The sequence below is a fragment of the Oryctolagus cuniculus genome, chromosome 21, assembly GCF_964237555.1.
Source record: "Oryctolagus cuniculus chromosome 21, mOryCun1.1, whole genome shotgun sequence".
Classification (NCBI taxonomy): domain Eukaryota; kingdom Metazoa; phylum Chordata; class Mammalia; order Lagomorpha; family Leporidae; genus Oryctolagus; species Oryctolagus cuniculus.
This window is the reverse complement of record NC_091452.1, coordinates 8,921,741-8,942,578: the sequence shown is the minus strand read 5'-3', so window position 1 is coordinate 8,942,578 and position 20,838 is coordinate 8,921,741. Positions and strand designations below refer to the sequence as shown.

The window sequence follows — 20,838 nt, the reverse complement described above, 5'->3', positions numbered from 1 at the left end:
GCTGCCTGCACTGCCGGCATCCCATATGGGCACTGGTTCAAGACCTGGCTGCTCCCAGCTCTCTGCTATGCCCTGGGAAAGCAGTAAAATATGGCCCAAGTCCTTGGGCCCCTGCACTAGCATGGGAGACCCAAAAGAAGCTCCTGGTTCCCGGCTTTGGATTGGCATAGTTCCAGCCATTGTGGCCAGTTGGGGAGTGAACCAGCAGATGGAATACCTCTCTCTCTGTAACTCTGACTTTCAAATAAATAAATAACTCTTTTTTTAAAAAAAAGTATATGAAAAGAGAATACCTTTACTAACAATTGGCTATACTGTCATACTGAGTTGAGTTTGAAACTGTACTGTTAGTGAATGTTATTCTTCCTCTATCAGAACTCCACTTTTCATAAATATTCTCTTACCATATATCTGTTGCTAAGTCACATGTCTGTTAGTGTGCCCTTTGTCAGTTGTGATCCTCAACCAAAGCTGTCCTTTGCAGATGCGTTTACGGACTCTGCTCTCAGCGCCAGAGTGAACGGCGAGCACAGAGAAAAGGCCCTGGAACCATGGGATGCAGGCGAGCTTGCAGCCAGCGAGGACCTGGAGCCTCTGGAGAACGACGTGGTCAGTGTCCTGCCTGTCTTGCTTTTTATTTAAGTGCGCTTTTGTTGTTGATGGAGTGAATATATTTAGAGCAGTCATTTGGTTGTGAAGAGACTTCCCCCAGGCAACAAAGAAGGATGGTCTTTTACTTTATTTGTAAGGGCTAAGCAGAGGTGCTGTCTAGTCTTGTGGATGATCCTGAATTATTTATGATTAAAATAAATTGTAAGAAACTTGAAAATTTAAGTTGGAAACTGTTGGAAATGCCAGACATTTTGCCTTAGATGCAGCCAAAGGCACGGGGTATCTTAGTTGCCTTAAGACAACATAGTATCATAGTTGACTTCTCCTAAAGGGGAGGTGGAAGAAGTAGGATGCTAAAGGTCACTTATCATTAAGGTAATGGTTAGGTTACATTAGAATTCAAACATTTACATGAACTTCTTGTGTGTGTGTGTGTGTGTGTTTTTTTTTTTTTTTTTTTTTTGTTAGGCAGAATTAGAGACAGAGAGAAAGGTCTTCCTTTGCCATTGGTTCACCCCCCGAAGTGGCCGCTATGGCTGGTGCATGGTTGGCGGTGCGCTGTGCCGATCCAAAGCCAGGAGCCAGGTGCTTCCTCCTGGTCTCCCATGCAGGTACAGGGCCCAAGGACCTGGGCCATCCTCCACTGCCTTCCCAGGCCACAGCAGAGATGGACTGGAAGTGGAGCAACCGGGACAGAATCCAGTGCCTCGACCGGGACTAGAACCTGGGGTGCCGGCGCCTCAGGCGGAGGATTAGCTTAGTGAGCTGTGGTGCCTGCAGCTTCTTGGTCTTACACTCAGATTATTCTCTCTAGAAAACCTGCTGTTTCTAAAGTGGGTCTTGTCATAGATTAATTTTGCTTTTCCCACAGCACATCATTTGTACATCGAGTGCTTAATAAAGACTTTTTTTTTTTAAGGTTTGTTTACTTATTTGAAAGGCAGAGTTACAGAAGGAAAGGGAGAGAGAGAGCAAGAGGTCTTCCACCCACTGGTTCACTCCCCAGATGGCTGCAACAGCCAGAGCTGTGCCAATCTGAAGCCAGGAGCCAGGAGCTTCTTCCAGGTCTCCCATGCTGGTTCAGGGGCCCAAGCACTTGGGCCATCTTCTACTGCTTTCCCATGCCGTTAGTAGGGAGCTGGATGAAAAGTGGGGCAGCCAGGACTTGAATGGGCACCTATCTGGGATGCCAGTGCCACAGGAAATGGCTTTACCTGCTGTGCAGCAGTGCTGGCCTCAAAGACTGTCTTTAAAGTAGAGAGAGCATAGAGGTAGATGCCAGAGTTTCAGGACGTTTAAAATGCATGTACAGTTTGTTCCAGTGATTCTACTTCTAAGAATTTGTTTTTGCCCTAATATATCCATAGGGTATGCAAATAGTTATATATAGGGATGTTTTGATGTATTGTTTCTGGAAGTTCTAAGTGTCCAGGATGAGTCAGATAGATGTATGGTGCTGCCATTCAATTGAAATACTATGGAGCTCCATCTTAACACCAGGCTTGGACTCTAACTTGTGGGCTGTAGACAGCCACTTCACTGACTTTTCATCATAAAAAGGCTGGCTAGGAAGAAGGGAATTTCATCAGTTTCAGATGACTACTGAGAGCAAAATTACTGAGCTCTCTGCTGTGGCCTGGGAAAAGCAGTGGAATATGGCCCAAGTGCTTGGGACTCTGCAACCACATGGGAGACCCACAAGAGACTCCTGGCTCCTGGCTTTGGATCAACCCAGCTCCAGCTGTTGCAGCCATCTGGGGAGTGGACCAGCAGATGAAGATCTTTCTCTCTGTCTTTCCCTCTCATTGTCTGTAACTCTGCCTCACAAATAAATAAATAAAATCCTTAAAAAAAAAAAAGAAATACTATGTATCTACCAAAAAGAAGGATCTTTGATACAGAAAGATGTATAAGACTTAGATGATACTGTTTCAGTTTTTAAAAGTGAAGGCAGATCATATTCTTACATTATGCATAGGTGTCTAGAAACTATTAGTAGGGGGCTGGCACTGTGGTGCAGCAGGTTAATGCCCTGGCCTGAAGCACTGGCATCCCACATGGGCGACGGTTCGAGATCCGGCTACTCCACTTCAAATCCAGCCGTCTGCTATGGCCTAGGAAAGCAGTGGAAGATGGCCCAAGATCTTGGGCCCCTGTAGTCGTGTGGGAGACCTGGAGGAAGCTCCTGGCTCCTGGCTCTGGATCCGTGTAGATCTGGCCATTGCAGCCAACTGGGGAGTGAACCATCAGATGGAAGACCTCTCTGTCTCTTCTGCCTCTCCTCTCTCTGTGTAACTCTTTCAAATAAATAAATCAGTCTTTTTTTAAAAAAAAGTATTAGTAGTGGTTCTCTGAATGCTGGGGTTGTTTACCTTTTACTGAATATCTTTCTGTTTGGTATGATTACTTTTCTTAAAGATTTATTTACTTGAAAGGCAGAGCTAGAGAGAGAGAGGTCTTCATCCAGTGATTCATTCCTAAAATGGCCACAACAGCCAGGTCTGTGCCAGGCCAAAGCCAAGGAGCTTCATCTGAGTCTTCTACCTGGGCGGCAAGGGCACAAACACTTGGGCCATCTTCCACTGCTTGAGTTACAGAGAGGCAGAGAGAGAGTGATCCTCCATCCACTGGTTCACTCTCCAAATGACCAAAATGGCTGGGCTGATCTGAAGCCAGGAGCCAGGAGCTTCCTCCAGATCTCCCACATGGGTTCAGGTGCCCAAGGACTTGGGCTATCTTTTACTGCTTTCCCAGACCTTTGCAGAGACCTGTATCAGAAGTGGAGCAGCTGGGACTAGATCTGGCACCCATATGGGATGCTGGCACTGCGGGCAGCAGCTTTACCCATTACGCCACAGCACCGGCCTCTCTTAAGGAATTGGGAGATCCTGTCTTACAGGTAGAATTTGAAGTGAGCCTTCAGTGTTTCTTGGCTAGTGTTGGATCTGTTCTGGTAATGATCAAAAAGTTGTATATTAGATGTCACTACTTCTTACCAGTCTATTTTTGATTGTTTGCTTTTTTTGGAAAGTAAAAGTAGCAAGGTTTATTAGGGAAGGGACGTCCGTAAGGACGGAAGGGCACCTCTCCAGACAGAGCCTGAGAGAGTGCCAAGTCGCTCGGACTAGGGGGCGGGGAGCGAGGTTACATGGTTGAGTAGAGAGATTACACCTGACCAGGTCAGGCGGGTGGCTCAGCAAAGAGGCAGAGGGCTGAGCGTGCAGTCCGGTTGAGTCTGGGGGTTTTTAAGGAGATGGGTCTTTGTCTTCACACATCTCCTCCTGAAACAAAGGATTTTATGGATGTAAATATTAAGAAGCTCCTATCTGAGTTTTCCCCTGAAGGTATCAGACAGGAGGAAGCCTAGCTGGCGCCTTTCTCAGTTTAGAGGAAGGGTGAGCAAGACCCCCTAGAGAATCGGGATCCGGAGCAGGGTGTTTGAAATGCAGATACTGGGCTGCATCTGGGAGATTGTGGAGGATTTGTCAGGCAGAAGAAGCGGGGACCCCACCATCTAGCAGGTTATCAGGTAGAAGGGGGCAGGGCAGGATACGAATACTGGGCTGCCCCTGAAACATTATCGGGATGACCTTGAGATGCAGATGCATATGCTGAACATAGACTTTTTCTCTTTAGGCCTGTCACACACACACAAGCTCATATCTAACTTCCTACCTAACATTCCCCCCTCAAGAGGCAAATACCCAAAATTCTTCTTTGGGATTACGGGTGGAGTTCCGTTTTCTGTAACTTCTTCAAAGCTGCATGTGGGCATCGAGGAGGATTTGGGTATTTCCTCTTGCTGTCTGTCTTATGGTGTGCAACAGTGGCCTAGGAAAGATTGTCCTGCTCAGTCCAGAGGGCTGCTCAGGTTGTCCAATGGAATGGGCTGGAAGCCTTGTCTGATGACCATTTGGAGTTTGACAGTTTTTATTCTCCAATGTCTTCTTAAAATCCCTTCGTGGTTGCCAAAATGTTACCAGAGAATGGCAGGGTTCTTGTCTTCACGCAGAAAGAATTCAGGCGTGAGACAGAGTAGTGGAAAGTAAAAGTTACAAGGTTTATTAGGGAATGGACATCCTCAGGGACAGCCTGAGAGAGTGCCCAGTCGCTTGGACTGGGGGTGGAGGGGGGAGCAAGGTTACATGGTTGAGTAGAGAGATTACACCTGACCAGGTCAGGTCAGGTGGGCGGCTCAGCAGAGAGGCAGAGGGCTGAGCGCCATTTTTGTCTGTTTTTAAGAAAAGTTTGTTGGTTTGATTGTATCATGAGGCATTGAAGCATCTGAACATATCAGTACCTCGACAGTGAGGCAGCTGCTTTCTCCTTTACTTCTTTGGGTTACTAGAGCAACTTGTCAGTAGATTTTTAAGAGAGACAACCTTTGGCATTATTTAGGTCTTCCTAAGGCATGTGCTGGTACAACACACACTTCCCCTCTCAGATGCAACTAGTCTCGAGTCCAAATATCACGTGAGCACTGTAGTGGCAGCAGCGTACTGCGCCCTGCTCCTTTGTGTCTGGTACTTGGAGAATCTGGAAGAGTATGAATAGTATCAGGAAGCAGAGGGAGGAGGAAACAGTGATGAGTGCCTGGCTGGGAGAAGGTCCAGCCGAGGCTGTGCAGGGCAAGCCTGCACTCGCCATTGGTGCAGACCCTAGCGTCATTGATGTTCTCGAATAGCAGCGTCTGGTGGAACCTCATGACAGGGTCCTCGTCAGCTTTGTGCTGGCCTGCCCCATGCCGGTGGTGCAGCTAGCTGTCTGCTGTGGGCTGAGGGTCCTGTGCCGTGACACTGTGCTGGGTTTTCTGGAAGGGAAGGCTAGACACTTCTTCACAGTGGCAGCTTTGCCTTGGGACTGCTGTCCCTCCCCTGGAAGGCATGACACATCAACGTAGATCGTGCTGGGTGGGTTCTGTCATCAAATAACTGGTAGTGATGTTGAATGAAGCTGAATCCAGTCTGCTCCAAAACTGGCTTGTCTCCCATTCTGGAGCATCACCCAGCCTCCTTGAAACCCAAGGGGCTGGCACCCAATCTGGTTTAAAAGGAGGAGTTGAAATGTTGGATAAGTGATTTACCAGACAGTAATATGTATTTTTTATGATTTTTCTAGCCTTTCCTCCAGATGGTTGATTTTACATATTCAAGAGAACAGCCTTGGGGGGCAGCATTGTGGCTCCAGTGAGTTCAGCCACCAGCATCCCGTATCAGAGCACTAGTTTGAGTCCCCACTGCTCCACTTCCAATCTAGCCCCCTGCTGATGGCTGGGAAAGCAGAAGATAGCCCAAGTACTTGTGTGCCTGCCACCCACATGGGAGGCCTGGATGGGTCCCTGCCCATGGGAGGCAGAGGGGCAGAGAGCACTCCATTTGCTGTGTCACTCCTGAAACCTACAGTGTGGGGGCTGGACTAGGGCTGAGGCTAAAGCCAAAGCCAAGAGCAAATAACTCAATCCGGGTCTCCTTGTGAACCCAATTACTTGAGCTGTCAATGCCACTGAGCAGCATCTGCTTCAGCAGGAAGTTGGAATCGGGAGTTGGAGCCAGGAAACAAACCCAGGTGCTCCAGTTTGGGACTAACCACGAGGCTAGATGCCTGCTCCTGGCCTAGCTTTGGAGAGTGGCCGTCCTGATAGTACCCTCATAGAATATACAGTCATCTACCCATAAGGTTGTACTGGGACCCAGAATTGCCATTGCTGGGGTCTCACAACTGTTAATGGCAAAGACCAGTTCTAAAACTCAGCTTCCTGACTTGATCCCGTGACTGCCAGTTCCCTGCTTTTTGTGTTGCTTTCCATTTGAGCATTGCCAGGAGGAAGGGCTGGATGGAGAGCTGTAGTACCACAGCTCCATCTTGAAATGGTGGTGCAGGGAGGATTGCTCTGCTTTCTCCCTCCATCCCCTGAACACTGTTTGATTATCAGAAAGAATTCTTTGTCCTTGACACACGTGCTGGTCAGTGCAAGGGTTTAAGTAAATACAGTGGCTCTACACTATAGAAAAGTGGCTGTTAGGGACTGATTTAAAGGCTCATTTAAAAAAAAAAAAAAAGATTTATTGATTGAAAGAGTTAGAGAGAGAAAGACTTCCATCCACTGAGGGCCAGATGGCCGCAACAGCAAGGGCTGGGCCAGGAGCTTCTTCCAGGTCTCCCACATTTGGCAGACGCCCAAGCACTTGACCATCTTCCAGTGCTTTTCCTAGGCACATTAGCAGGGAGCTGGATCAGAAGTGGAGGGGCTGGGACCTGAACCGGTGCCTGTGTGGGGAGCCAGCATCACTGGTGGTGGCTCTACTAGCTGTGCTACAATGCCGGCCCCTGAAGGCTCATATTTTATAAAGTAACTAAAATTGTCTAGGCTTTTATAATAACCTGTCAGATAACTGTGTTCTGTAGTTACCAATTTGAAACAGTGATATGTAGAAGAAAATGTTTTCCTTAAAATATTGAAGGAAATTTCTGCCTGTTTTTTTAATTTCTTGATTTTGCTGCTGTAGTTTGTTAGATAGTGTAGACATCGTTTAACCAAATTAAAAATATTTTCTAATTTTGAATAATGCACTCTGTTTTCTTCTAGTCTAATGGATGGGATCCCAATGATATGTTTCGATATAATGAGGAAAATTATGGTGTGGTGTCTACATATGATAGCAGTTTATCTTCATATACGTAAGTTTAAAAACACTGGTTTTATTTTTGTGCATTTGTCTTTGACTTTTATTAAATGATGTTGGATGAATGTTTCTTTGAGATTTTAAGTTACAGTTGTGTGGATTATTCTCTGTAGTAGGCTGACAAATATCTCTTAAAACAGAATAAATACAGTTTCCCTATGCTCTGTTATTATACACTAAATACATTTTGGGTTTTTAAATTATAAAAAGTCTAATTTGTTAGTATAGTGGTTGTAATGAAAGTCTTTTCAACCATATTTTGAAATGTTCTGTTCTTCCAGGGAAATGATAATTTTAAAAAATCCAAATTTTGATTTATAAGTAAACAAATCTCTGTTACTCTTATAGTTTTGCCATTATTGCAAATTTTAAACTTTCTTCATAGTTGTTTGCAGCAGATACATAGCCTATGACTTTAAAATACTCTGCTTTTCTTTTCCTCCCATTTCAGGGTGCCCTTAGAAAGGGATAACTCAGAAGAATTTTTAAAACGGGAAGCAAGGGCGAACCAGTTAGCAGAGGAAATTGAATCAAGTGCTCAGTACAAAGCTCGAGTGGCCCTGGAAAATGATGATAGGAGCGAGGAGGAGAAATACACAGCAGTTCAGAGAGACACCACTGAACGTGAGGGGCACGGCACAAACACTAGGTATTTAAAGGAAATCATGATGCGGTGTTTTGGATACACAACTCAAGGTCTGTGTAAGGTGTATTATCGTCTTCTCTTCCTTTAATGCAGCTTAGGTAGCGAATGCAAATGGAATTGGTTTAAGATTGGTTTAGAGAAAAGATGATGGTAATCTTGGAACATATGCTTTTAGAATTAGCTCTGTGAAGTCAACTGTTAGATGTACACTAAGGAACAAGCCAAGATCTGAAAGAGCTTGTTAAAGAATAGCACTGGCAAGCAGAGGGGAGGGCACAGAGCGTAACAGTGCAGTGTGGTTTGTTAGAGTTCGTGTGTTCAGACGGCAGGAACATACAGAGTGAGGATGAACTAGCTTGGCCTGTGTAGTTGGGAAGATCTCCTGGAAGAGGTAGCATTTTGTGATAGGAAGAGAGGGCCACTCAGAGAGCAGGGAAGATGTGCAGAAGCACGACCTTGTGGGAGAACCTGGTCAGCTCAGGAGAAGACTCAGCTGCTTGCTGCATGTGAAACCCGGGGTCTGTGTTGGGAGAGCATAGTGGCAGTGGTGGGAGGAGCCGAGGCAGTGGCAGGACATGGTGTGTCATTCAAAAGTATGGGCTTGGGACGAGTAAACTTGGGCCCGGCTGACTGAGACAGAGACCAGTTAGCACACTGAAGTAGTTGAGCCGTGCTAACTTGGTAAGCAGCTAGACCACGGCTGGTGCTGGGTAAGTAGAAGCCGTCAGGACCTGGGAGTTCGGTTGATAACTTAGTGAGTTGATGGCTGTACTGACAATGGAGATAGCAAATAGGGAGCAAGTTTGAAGGGGAGAAATGATGATTCCGTGTGTGCATCTGAAGAGCTGTGGATCTTTCATTTCTCACTAACCATGAGTTGAATGCTTTGTGCTTCATACCCGGTAGAGTAGGAGATACATGGTATCTTCGGGGCACACAAAACCCAGAGTTCAGTGGTTTGAATCCGTGTGTCCAGTGGAGATGGGGACTGGCAGTGCAGATTGGGGATTCATCAGTATTCAGCATTGGTAATATAGATGCCATGAAAAGTCAAAGAGCAACAGAGAGAGAAGGGAGAGGTGTTAGGAAAAATAAGGTTGAAGACAGACTGTGATTGATGGAGAAGTCAGGCAGAAGGAGAATGAACACTTGCAATTAGGCTTTGTGCTAGGAGGAGAAGGCCAGCGGCCAGAACCGAGGGTCAGAGGGAAGAAAGGAGAGGTGAGGCAGTTTGCGTCAGTGTTGATCTTTTCCATGACAACCATTCTTTCTGCCTAAATTACCTTTAGATATGTTTCATTGGCCTGGTACTTTTTAGGATAAAATGATTTAGAAGATGTCTCATTTTCAGGGAAAATAAATATATTCCTCCTGGACAAAGAAATAGAGAAGTCATATCCTGGGGAAGTGGGAGACAGAGTTCACCGCGTGCGGGCCAGCCTGGATCAGGCTCCATGCCATCAAGACCCACTTCTCACACTTCAGATTTCAACTCGAATTCTGGTTCAGACCAAAGAGTAGTTAATGGAGGCAAGTATTTTGACCATATTTGTCAATGTCATTGGTCACATACATACATAGTTTTCTAATTACTTAAAACAGTTTATATCACTGATAAGACAGTGTACACTCTTAATGATTTTTATGGGGTAGTTTTTATTTCAAAATTACTTGAAATATGCTTTTGTGGATATCAGACTAGTAAAACATAGTATGAATCATTTGTAGATTCAGTATTTAGTGTGAGGAAGTCTCATGTACTGAAAGAGTGCTAATTTTACACTTGATCTTAGCCAAAAGGCCGAGAAGCGATGAAAGAGTGCTAATTTTAGCCCAAATATCATTGCTTGGCCAAAAAAGACTCCACATATAAATTGGATACATTGCGTAGGTTCTTGATTTTTAAGACACTGATGAACAATAAAATTACATAGGTGCATTTTATATGGAAAATTATAATCTACGTGAAACATTCAATGGTTAATATGGATTCATTTTCCTTATTTATGTTGTGCTTACTGTAAGAGAGGATTTGAGGTACTTTGTAATACGAGGCATGACCCAGAATCAGGTGAAGAAGGTGATGAGAGAAAATGTGCTTAACACAACAGAAACAACTCTCAGTGTGAGGGTGGTTGTTGTAGGTCAGCGACAATAAGTCAGAGAAGTGGGAGACATTTTCTACTCTGCCTCTAAGTCTGGGTTACAGATTATATATATATTATAATTATTGTAACCTATATCATTGCACTGTGGATCTTTGATGCACAGAGGGATGCTGAACCGCAGCACTGAGGATAGTGTGGTGATCAGTGAGAGCTCGAGTGTCTTAACCTAGGAAGGCTGGGCACTTGCTGCAGCATCTCAGTTTAGAACTGTAGAGAGAAACAGAGCACTAGGTCTCCAGTTTCACTTGTTTTCTTTGTATCTTTTCTCCAGAACTCCTCTCCAAATGAACACTCTTGAGTATTTTTTGTACTTAGTTTTGGGGCTGAAATTTATTTGCTTACTGATAAAGATTTTTTAGGTGTTTATAAACAGAATTTTCAGAGTAAAAAACCTGAGGGGGCTGGGAAATTTATGATACTCAAGTGTGTGGAACTCTGTGGAGAGGAGGCCTGGACCCTCGGCTGTGGTGAAGGTAAGTGACGTGACTGTTGGCATGGTAACTGTGTGTGGGCCTGTGCAAGTCCCCCAGTGCCAGTTCACTCAGCAGCGACTGCTTTGTATTTTGGTTGTGTGTTAAGCAGTCTCTCAGAGAAATGTTCACTGCATAAGTGATGACTTTGAAGGTCTCCCCTTTTCTAGTCTGAGATTAAAGTAATTTTTTCAAAGAGCAGTGAATATAGGTCTTTGTTAATCCTGTGACTCTAGAAAATAGTAGAAGTAATGCTTTTATCTCTACTTAAATGGAAGCTGCTTAGAGAGATTTCAGACAACCTTAGATTCAAGGGTAAACCCAGTGAGAGTCGTATGTAATTGTAAGGAGCTGTGTTTTCAATTTGATACAGTAGATGCTGCTTATTTTCACTGCTTCAGAGCTAAAACTAATCTAGTAAATACTCTTATTTCTGAGTAGGAATTACTGTGTTTCGTTGTGTGAAATTATCTAGTGTATGTTATATCCTTTTCATAGTTAATTACTGAGACTCAGTTACAGAAGCAGGATAATAGGCACAGTCTTACCTGTCTTCAATAGTATGTGTAGATCCTGATTAACCCTTTGGGAACGTGTATTCATTTAAACAGATTTAATTCTAAGGAGGTTAAAGTAAAATGTGAATTGATGTCGGTTAAGTTATGCTAAAACTTAGCACAATTCAAATGACTGTCCTCAAAGGGTTAAAATGTACAAGAAATCATTTTTGTCATTTTACTTTTTTTTCTGTTTACTTTTTTCCCTCATTTTTTTCTTTAGTTTTTATACTTTCCTTCATATCATTTGTTCTGTCAGGTGTTCCCTGGCCATCGCCTTGCCCATCTCCTTCCTCTCGCCCACCTTCTCGCTACCAGTCAGGTCCCAACTCTCTTCCACCTCGGGCAGCCACCCCTACACGGCCGCCCTCCAGGCCCCCCTCGCGGCCATCCAGACCCCCGTCTCACCCCTCTGCTCATGGTTCTCCAGCTCCTGTCTCTACTATGCCTAAACGCATGTCTTCAGAAGGTACAATACCACAATTTGTTCATGTTTTTGTTTGTCTTTGTTTAACTCCTATGTGAGTTTATAATTACAGAAGTTTCCTCTTTCATTATTTAATAACCTATAATTTCCGTGTTTTAACTTTAGTTTATTAAAACTATTTCTATTAACCTTTTGTTCATTAGAGAGAAATTTGATAAATGCTGTGTGAAGCTATGAATTATGCTGAATTGTGAGAAAGGGGCTTTCTCTTTCTACCTGCGAAAGATGTTCCCTCACAGCCCCAGAGAGCGCTGCCCAGGGCCTTCTGCCTCCTGGCTTTCCTTGGGTGTAGTGGGTAACGGTAAAGAATGAACTTTGTTCACATAGGCCTGGCTGATTGTACAGCCTCTCATGTAACAGCCTTTTGGCCAGAATACTGGGGGATATTCCTGTGGGTCTGAAGCAGGAGTCAGTTTTGGGGGTGACATTCCATGTACCTGCCTCTTTGTATGTCTACCCTTAGATTATAATACAGTTTGTTTTTTAGGATGCTTGAAAGGTATTCTAAATTTAATTGAGTAATTTTTCAAAAGAAAAAGCTTTGTAATAATATTATGAGTGAAAGGCTGCTTTAATCTGGTAGAAGTTCTTGATCTAACATAAAATTATTGATTAAAAATATGAATTTGAATACTGAAGTATGTTTTTGACCCTTGTCAAAATCTGCCTTTGCTACGTGTTATAGAAAGATAACATTTTAATGTAAAAGCAGTGCATAAATTAAGAATCTGTGTGTTTTGAATGATAATGTTCTTTCGATATGAGTTGACAGTATTTGTGTTAAAAATCTGACTTTAACTTATTCCTTAAAATCATAATTAATACAGCTTATGTTGGGACTAATAAAGTTTCCTATATAACCTGCTTCCCTGGAAATATATATGTTGGCTGCTTTTGAATAAATGACTGCCATCCAGGCAGGCAGGGAAGTCATGTGACCTTGACTGAAGTTTCTAACTGTGAACAGCAAGATTTGCTGAGTTTTCGTGGTGAATTCCATACTCAAAAGGTCATGGAATAATGGTCACTAAATGCAAAGTCAGATTCTCTTGAGGTTCATACTGCAGCTTGTCATTTGAACAAGTGAGACTTGTATTGTGAGAACAGGTTGGATAAAACGTGCTTGTTAATGAGTGTGGACAATTTGTTTACACTGAGATATGAGGACTGTGTTGAACTGAGTATTCATACAGAAGTAATACTTTCTGCATTATTCATAAATGCTGAATGTCTATTGTTGAAAATTATCATTTGTAACATTAACACCCTTTTAGATTCTGCCTGGAATTAAATTCTTTCTGGAACACTCATAGATTTGATGGTCTGATGAGTTCGGCAGCAGGTATTGAGGAGCCACGGCGTGATGTTAAGAAAGCTTTGGCTGGTGTTAGCACCTGAGAGTGGGCCAGACGTGGCTTCACATGACAGTCTGGTCTGCTCTGTAACAGGCTGCCTTAAGAGAAGGCTCCAGTAGGGTAGCAGGATCACTGATGGGGAATTTCGACAATTCATAATCTGCAAATTTCTTCCCCAAATGTCAGTTACTCTGGTTTTACAGATCGTGTATTATCAGTCGGATTTTCAGCGCACAGATTAAGTGAAAGAGACTGCTTAATAGATGAGGACTGTTTTAAGCCATGAGTTGTAAGATTGACCATGGCAGATGAAGATAGCTTATAGATTGCTAAAGTTCTTTTAAGAGTTATGACATCTTATTGTTTGATTTCTTATCACCAACTTCACCTTTCCCTTTCTTTAAAATCAAAGGGAAATAAAATTCATTTATAAAATTTGTGGCATTCCACAAAATATTTCTCAAAGTATGTATTTTTTTCCTTTTTGACTAAGGTGAAACTGTAGAGTGAGCGAGCGAGACAGCGTATGCTTATGTATTCAGCAGAAAGGGCGTACTGGCAGCATTTTGTGGTAATGTTCACCGTTCCTTTCTTAGGACCTCCCCGGATGTCCCCAAAGGCCCAGCGACACCCTCGAAATCACAGAGTTTCTGCCGGGAGGGGTCCCATATCCAGTGGCCTAGAATTTGTATCCCACAATCCCCCAAGTGAAGCAGCTGCCCCTCCTGTGGCCAGGACCAGCCCGGCAGCAGGAACATGGTCATCAGTGGTCAGCGGGGGTAGGTGACACTGTGCTTGAGACATGGTAACATTGTTTATTTCATAATCATGCTGGATGTAAAAAGGGCTGAGCTGACGCTCCTTGTGAGGAAGTGTATATGTTAGAACTTCTGGAATAACCAGCAATTAGGAAACATTTTTACTTTGTGTTCTACCACTTACTCATCATACGTCAGTGCAAGACGTGCAGTCATTCCATATTTCAGTTTTCTCAATAGTGGTCTTTATAATTTTTTTTTTTAAATTATAATTTATTTTAAAGGTCAAGAGGGAGATCTCCCAGCTATCTAGTGATCCTCTTTCCAAATGCCTGCAGCAGTAGGGGCTGGGCCAGGTCAAAGATAAGAGTATGGAATGCAGTCTGTGTTTTTCACGTGGACGGCAAGCAGCCACACACTTGACCCATTGACCTGCTGCCTCCCAGGGTGCACAATAGCAGGGACTGGTACTGGGAGCAGACCTAGAACTTGAACCTAGGCACTTCGAGGAGGGGTGTGGATCTCCCTGGTGGCATCTTAACCACCATGCCAAAGGCCCTCCTCACGAGTAAAGTAATTCTTGTCCATTCTGCTTTAGGGGCTTGTGATAAGATTACTGTGAGGGAGGCCTGGCACTGTTAGCACAGCAGGTAAAGTTGCCACCTGCAGTGCTGGCGTTCCATATGGGCACTGGTTTGAGTCCCAGCTGCTCCATTTCTGATCCAGCTCTCTGTCATGGCCTGGGAAAGCAGCAGAAGATGGCCCAGGTCCTTGGGCCCCTACACCCACGTGAGAGACCTGGAAGAAGCTCCTGGCTCCTGGCTTTGAATTGGCCCAGCTCTGGCTGTTGCTGTCTTCTGGGGAGTGAACCAATGGATGAAAGATCTTTCCCTCTCTCTCTCTCTCTGCTTTTGCCTCTATAACTCTGGCTTTCAAATAAATAAGTAAATCTTAAAAAAAAAAAAAAAAAAAAGTAAATACAAATACGTTTGTAGTATCAAGTACTGCTCTAAGGCAAATAGTCTATAACACTATTGAGAGAGAGCATATTTCCTATTTTTTTAAGATTTATTTATTTATTTGGAAGTCAGAGAGAGGGAGAGAGGGGTTTCTTCCCATCTGCTGGTTCATTCCCCAAATGGCCACAATAGCCAAGAATGTGCCAGGCTGAAGCCGAGAGCCAGGAATTTCATCTGGGTTTCTCACATGAGTGCAGGGGCCCAAGTACTTGGACCATCTTCCACTGCTTTCCCAGGCACATTAGCAGGGAGCTGGATTGGAAGTAGAGCAGCCAGGACTTGAACTGGTGCCCATATGGAATGCCAACGAGGCAAGTGGCAATTTTACTCACTATACCACAATGCCAGCCCCTGTATTTCTTATCTTTTCCAAAAAATATTATTAATTTTGCTTATTTGAAAGGCAGAGTGGCACACAGAGAGACCTTCTGTTCACTGGTCTACTGTCCAAATGCCCACAACAGCTGGGGTTGGAAGCCCGAAACTCCCTCTGGGTCTCCCATGTTGGCGGCAGGGACCAGATCTGAGTTTCTGAGCCATCATTGCTTCCTCCCTGAGTGTGCAGTAGCAGGAAGCTGGCCGGAGCAGAGGTGGGACTCAGACCCAGACACTGTGATAAGGGACGTGGCCATCCCAAGGGGTGTCTTAATCGTTGAGCCGAACGCCCACCCCATTGTTTCCTGACTTTTTAGGATCTTTGTTTATAGGGTCATTCCAAAAGCTTTTATTTTGGGCTTCGTGGTGCAGTGTTTTGCACAGCATATGTGTGTAGCACTAGCATCCAACCACAGTTCCCTTGTGAGGGATATCAGGCACACACAAGGACCCATTTGTGTCTGTTGTTAGCCCAGGGAGGATGCTGACAGCATCTGTAGGGTACAGGCATTGTACTTGGGGGCCAGTGTCGTGTACAGCTGCTGCCTGTGATGCCAGCATCCCACGTGGATGCCGGTTTGTGTTGCAGCGGCAACACTTCTGACCGAGGTCCCGGCCACTCACGTGAAAGATCCAAGTGAAGCTCCTGGCTCCTGGCTTCAGCCTGGCCCAGCCCTGGCTGTTGCAGCCATTTGGGGAGTGAACCAGCAGATGGAAGATCTTTTTTTTTTTTTTTTTTTTTGACAGGCAGAGTGGATAGCGAGAGAGAGAGACAGAGAGAAAGGTCTTCCTTTGCCGTTGGTTCACCCTCCAATGGCCGCCGCTGCAGCCGGCGCACCGCGCTGATCCGATGGCAGGAGCCAGGATCCAGGTGCTTTTCCTGGTCTCCCATGGGGTGCAGGGCCCAAGCACCTGGGCCATCCTCCACTGCACTCCCTGGCCACAGCAGAGGGCTGGACTGGAAGAGGGGCAACCGGGACAGAATCCGGCGCCCCAACCGGGACTAGAACCCGGTGTGCCGGCGCCGCTAGGTGGAGGATTAGCCTAGTGAGCCGCGGCGCCGGCCTAGATGGAAGATCTTTGTCTTTCCCTCTCGCTCTCTATAACTACCTTTCTTTCTTTTTTTTTTTTTTTTTTTTTTTTTTTTTTTTTTTTTTTTTTTTTTTTTTTAACAGGCAGAGTGGACAGTGAGAGAGAGAGACAGAGAGAAAGGTCTTCCTTTTGCCGTTGGTTCACCCTCCAATGGCCGCCACGGCAGGCGCGCTGCGGCCGGCGCACCGCGCTGATCCGAAGGCAGGAGCCAGGTGCTTCTCCTGGTCTCTCATGGGGTGCAGGGCCCAAGCACTTGGGCCATCCTCCACTGCACTCCCTGGCCACAGCAGAGAGCTGGCCTGGAAGAGGGGCAACTGGGACAGAATCCGGCGCCCCGACCGGGACTAGAACCCGGTGTGCCGGCACCACTAGGTGGAGGATTAGCTTATTGAGCCATGGCGCCGGCATAACTACCTTTCAAATAAATACATAAATCCTTTTTTTAAAAAAAAAGTTTTATTTATTTGAAAGGCAGAGTTACAAAGGCAGAGGCAGGGAGAGATCTTTAATCTGCTGGTTCACTTCCCAAATGGCCCCAATTGCCGAAGCTGTGCCAATCCAAAGCCAGGAGCAGCTCAGAGCTTCTTCGGGGTCTCCCACGTGGGTGCAGGGGCCCAAGGACTTGGGCCATCTTCTGCTTTCCCAGGCCATAGCAGAGAGCTGGATTATAAGTGGAACAATCGGGACTCAAACCAGTGCCCATATGGGATGCCGGCACTGAAGGCAGCAGCTTTACCCGCTATATCCCAAAAATTAACAAATCTTAAAAAAAAAAATACTTTGACAAAATTCAACAGTTATACCAAAACAGCTTTTGATTCTTTTTCAGTAAATCTTAATGCTTGTTTTCATGACAGCTGTGGAGAGCTAGAGCATATAATGATTTGTTTTTTTCCCTTGATCTTCATCTTAATCAGTCCATAGAACCTTTAAGAAAAAAGAAATTCTTTGTGCTTAAATTAAAAAAAAAAAAAAATCCAAGCTCTATTAAATGTCTGTTATTAGTTGATTACTCTGTCTGCTCAGCTTCATGTAGTGTGTATTTGTGTAATTATACCATAAATTCCCTTGTACTTCCTGTTTTCTTCCTGGATGTTCAATTATATTAAGAAAACGGAGTTTTTTTAAAAAGCCTCCTCTGTTGTAGTAATCCTTTGATATATCTCAACAACAATATCAGTAAATTTTGAGAGTAACAAAATAATCAGAAACAGGAGAGTAAAAATATGGTTATTAGAGAAACACACAAAACAGGGTGACAGATTTGTTCCTTGTAGTAATTGGAAGATGGCAGTCATTGAGTAATACAAGTATACTTTACAAAGTTCATGGAAAATTAAAAAATAAGTGTTTTTTGGTACCAAAAAAAATTTTAATGCAGGTATAGGAGGGATCTTCAACAATCTCACCTTTTAGTTCTGTTTTTCAGTTAACTTTTTGAAATACCTCTGTGGTTTCCTCCATGACTCTTGACTTAAGAACAGAGCAGATATTTATTTGAAAGGAAGTGGGACGGAAGGCAAGAGACAGGAATCTTGTATGCATTGGTTCACTCCCCAGATTCCTGCAGAGCCAGGTCTGGGCCAGGTTGAGACCAAGAACCAGGAACTCAACTCAGGTCTCCTGCATGGTTGGCAGGGACCCGAGTACTTGAGCCATTACCTGCTACCTCCCAGAAAATGGATTTGCAGGAAGCCAGAATGAGGCAGGACATGAATCAAGGCATTCTAGCAGGAATGTTTGTCTCCCCAAGTGGCATCTTAAGCACTACAGTAGATACCCACCCCGAATGTTGCTGCTGTTATCCTAAAAAGTGACATTTATCCTGCCTCAGGAATCCAGTTTCCAAAATCATTTCCTATATTCTCTTTCAAAATGAACACATTTAACCTGGAAGGAAGACCACAGTTGATGTTGGGAAGTAGCAGTTGTGTCATTCTGTGGATACTGGTGTTCTCAGTTACCACCCCTGTTCCTAAGAATTTGGGGGGGAAAACACAGTGACAGAATAAAACGTGTGGGCATGAGAGGACTATTTTACCTGGATCTTCAGAGAAATCTCAGGAATTGACATTTGAGCTCAGAATGTAATGAATAACTTTTCCCTTTCTTCCAGTTCCCAGAATGTCCCCTAAAACTCACAGACCACGGTCTCCCAGACAGAACAGCATCGGAAATAGTCCCAGTGGGCCAGTTCTTGCTTCTCCCCAGGCTGGTATCATTCCGACTGAAGCTATTGCCATGACTGTTCCAGGTGCTGCGTCTCCTGCACCTGCTAGTCCTGCAGCCAACAGAGCTGTGACCCCATCTGTCGAGGGTATGTAAGAAAGGGCTTTCAGTTGTATGATACTGTTTGTGTGGTTGCATGTTAGAAGTCACCACTAAATGAACAGTTGTGTGTTGTTTTACTCATAAATAAGTGGGTTTTTTTAAAGATTTATTTTTTTATTTAAAAGGCAGAGAGGCCGAGAGAGAGAGAGGTCTTCCATCCGCTGGTTGAAATGGCTGCAGTGGTCGGAGCTGCACTGAGCAGAAGTCAGGAGCTGGGAGCTGGGAGCTTCTTCTGGGTCTCCCATGCAGGTGCAGGGCCCTAAGGACTTGGGCCATCCTCTGCTGCTTTTCCCAGGCCACAGCAGAGAGCTGGATTGGAAGTAGAATAGCTGGGACTCAAACTGACGTCCATATGGGATGTCAGCACTGTAGGTGGCAGCTTTACTTGCTGTGCCACAATGCTGGCCCCCCATAGATAAGTATTTTAAATGCACATTTAAAATCCCAGGTAAATGATGATACAATACCCCTAACTTCATATATGTCTTCAATGTCTGTTGTTAACATTCCTAGATATTAAATTCAAAAAACTCATGGAAGAATATAATGTAAAAATAATGTTGGGGCCCCAGAGTCCCAGAGTCCAAGCCTGTTCCCAACCCAGTCCTGTCCCACAGTCGCCTGGTTCCTCTGCTTCCAACATGACAGATGCCGCTGTGTCCTTTGCCAAGGACTTCCTGGCAGGTGGAGTGGCTGTGACCCTTGAGAGGGTCAAGCTGCTGCTCCAGGTGCCGCATGCCAGCAAGCAAATCACTGCTGATAAGCAATACAACGGCATTCTAGACGGTGGGGTTCATATCCCAGGGAGCAGGGTGTTCTGTCCTTCTGGCGTGGTAACCTGGCCAGAGTCATCAGATACTTCCCCACCCAGGCTCTCAGCTTTGCCTTCAAAGATAAATACAAGCAGATTTTTCTGGGTGGCGTGGACAAGAGGACCCAGTTTTGGCGCTACTTTGCAGGGAATCTGGCATCAGGTGGTGCTGCTGGAGCCACATCCTTGTGTTTCCTGTATGCGCTTGATTTTGCCTGTACCCGTCTAACGCTGGAGCTGAAAGGGAATTCAAAGGCCTCAGAGACTGCCTAGTTACATCGACAAATCTGATGGGATTAGGGGCCTGTACCAAGGCTTTAATGTGTCTGTACAGGGCATTATCATCTACCGAGCTGCCTGCTTCTCTGTCTGTGACCCTGCAGAAGGAATGCTTCCAGGTCCCAAGAACACGCACATCTTCATCAGCTGTGTGACCGCGCAGTCTGTCACTGCTGTTGCTCAGTTAACTTCCTATCCACTTGACGCTGTTCGTCGAGGCATGATGATGCAGTCAGGGCGTAAAGCAACTGGTACATACACAGGCACACTGACTGCTGGAGGAAGATTGCTCCTGATGAAGGAAGCAAAGCGTTTTTCAAGGGTCCATGGTCCAACTTCCTCAGAGGCACGGGTGGTGCTTTTGTGCTTGTCTTTAAGATGAAATCAAGGCCAGCACCGCGGCTCACTAGGCTAATCCTCCGCCTTGCGGCGCTGGCACACCAGGTTCTAGTCCCGGTGGGGGCACCAGATTCTGTCCCGGTTGCCCCTCTTCCAGGCCAGCTCTCTGCTGTGGCCAGGGAGTGCAGTGGAGGATGGCCCAAGTGCTTGGGTCCTGCACCCCATGGGAGACCAGGATAAGTACCTGGCTCCTGCCATCGGATCAGTGCGGTGCGCCGGCTGCAGCGCGCCGGCCATTAGAGGGTGAACCAACGGCTAAGGAAGACCTTTCTCTCTGTCTCTCTCACTGTCCACTCTGCCTGTCCAAAAAAAAAAAAAAAAAAAAAGGATGAAATCAAGGAGTTCAGGGGCTGGCACTGCGGTGCAATGGGTTAAGGCCCTGGCCTGAAGCGCCGGCATCCCATACAGGTGACAGGTGCCGGTTCAAGTCCCGGCTGCTCCACTTCCAATCCAGCTCTCTGCTATGGCCTGGGAAAGCAGTGGAAGATGGCCCAAGTCTTTGGACCCCTGCACCTCCGTGGGAGACCTGGAAGAGGCTCCTGGCTCCTGGCTTCGGATGGGCACAGCTCTGGCCATTGCAGCCAATTGGGGAGTGAACCATCGGATGGAAGACCCCTCTCTCTCTGCCTCTCCTCTCTCTGTGTAACTCTGACTTTCAAATAATAAGTAAATCTTTTTAAAAAAAGTGCACACAAGTTATTTCCTAGGTTTGTTCCCCTGTAAACAGGCATGTTGTATTATAATCTTGAGCAGTCTTGACAGGCTCTTGTCTATCAAAAGCAACTGTGTGCGGTTG

At 45.2% G+C, this 20,838-nt stretch overlaps 1 protein-coding gene and 2 pseudogenes across 20 annotated transcripts in view; 2 read left to right on the top strand and 1 right to left on the bottom strand.

The window, feature by feature from the left end:
- The window catches only part of ATXN2 (ataxin 2), a 121,587-nt gene that overhangs the window by 60,110 nt on the left and 40,639 nt on the right, over positions 1–20,838 (top strand). For 14 of the 20 annotated variants that reach the window (XM_051826807.2, XM_070066210.1, XM_051826806.2 and 11 more), the window contains 7 exons: positions 485–609; positions 7,199–7,290; positions 7,747–7,944; positions 9,293–9,471; positions 11,396–11,605; positions 13,575–13,757; positions 18,339–18,539. In XM_051826807.2, coding sequence (XP_051682767.2) covers positions 485–609; positions 7,199–7,290; positions 7,747–7,944; positions 9,293–9,471; positions 11,396–11,605; positions 13,575–13,757; positions 18,339–18,539 — 1,188 coding nt within the window. The remainder of the gene's footprint in view (positions 1–484; positions 610–7,198; positions 7,291–7,746; positions 7,945–9,292; positions 9,472–11,395; positions 11,606–13,574; positions 13,758–18,338; positions 18,540–20,838) is intronic. The other 6 variants (XM_051826810.2, XM_070066211.1, XM_070066205.1 and 3 more) reach the window with 2 other exon arrangements.
- On the bottom strand, positions 906–5,603 carry LOC127484728 (nuclear transport factor 2 pseudogene; annotated as a pseudogene).
- Positions 18,949–20,338, top strand: LOC103351751 (ADP/ATP translocase 2 pseudogene; annotated as a pseudogene).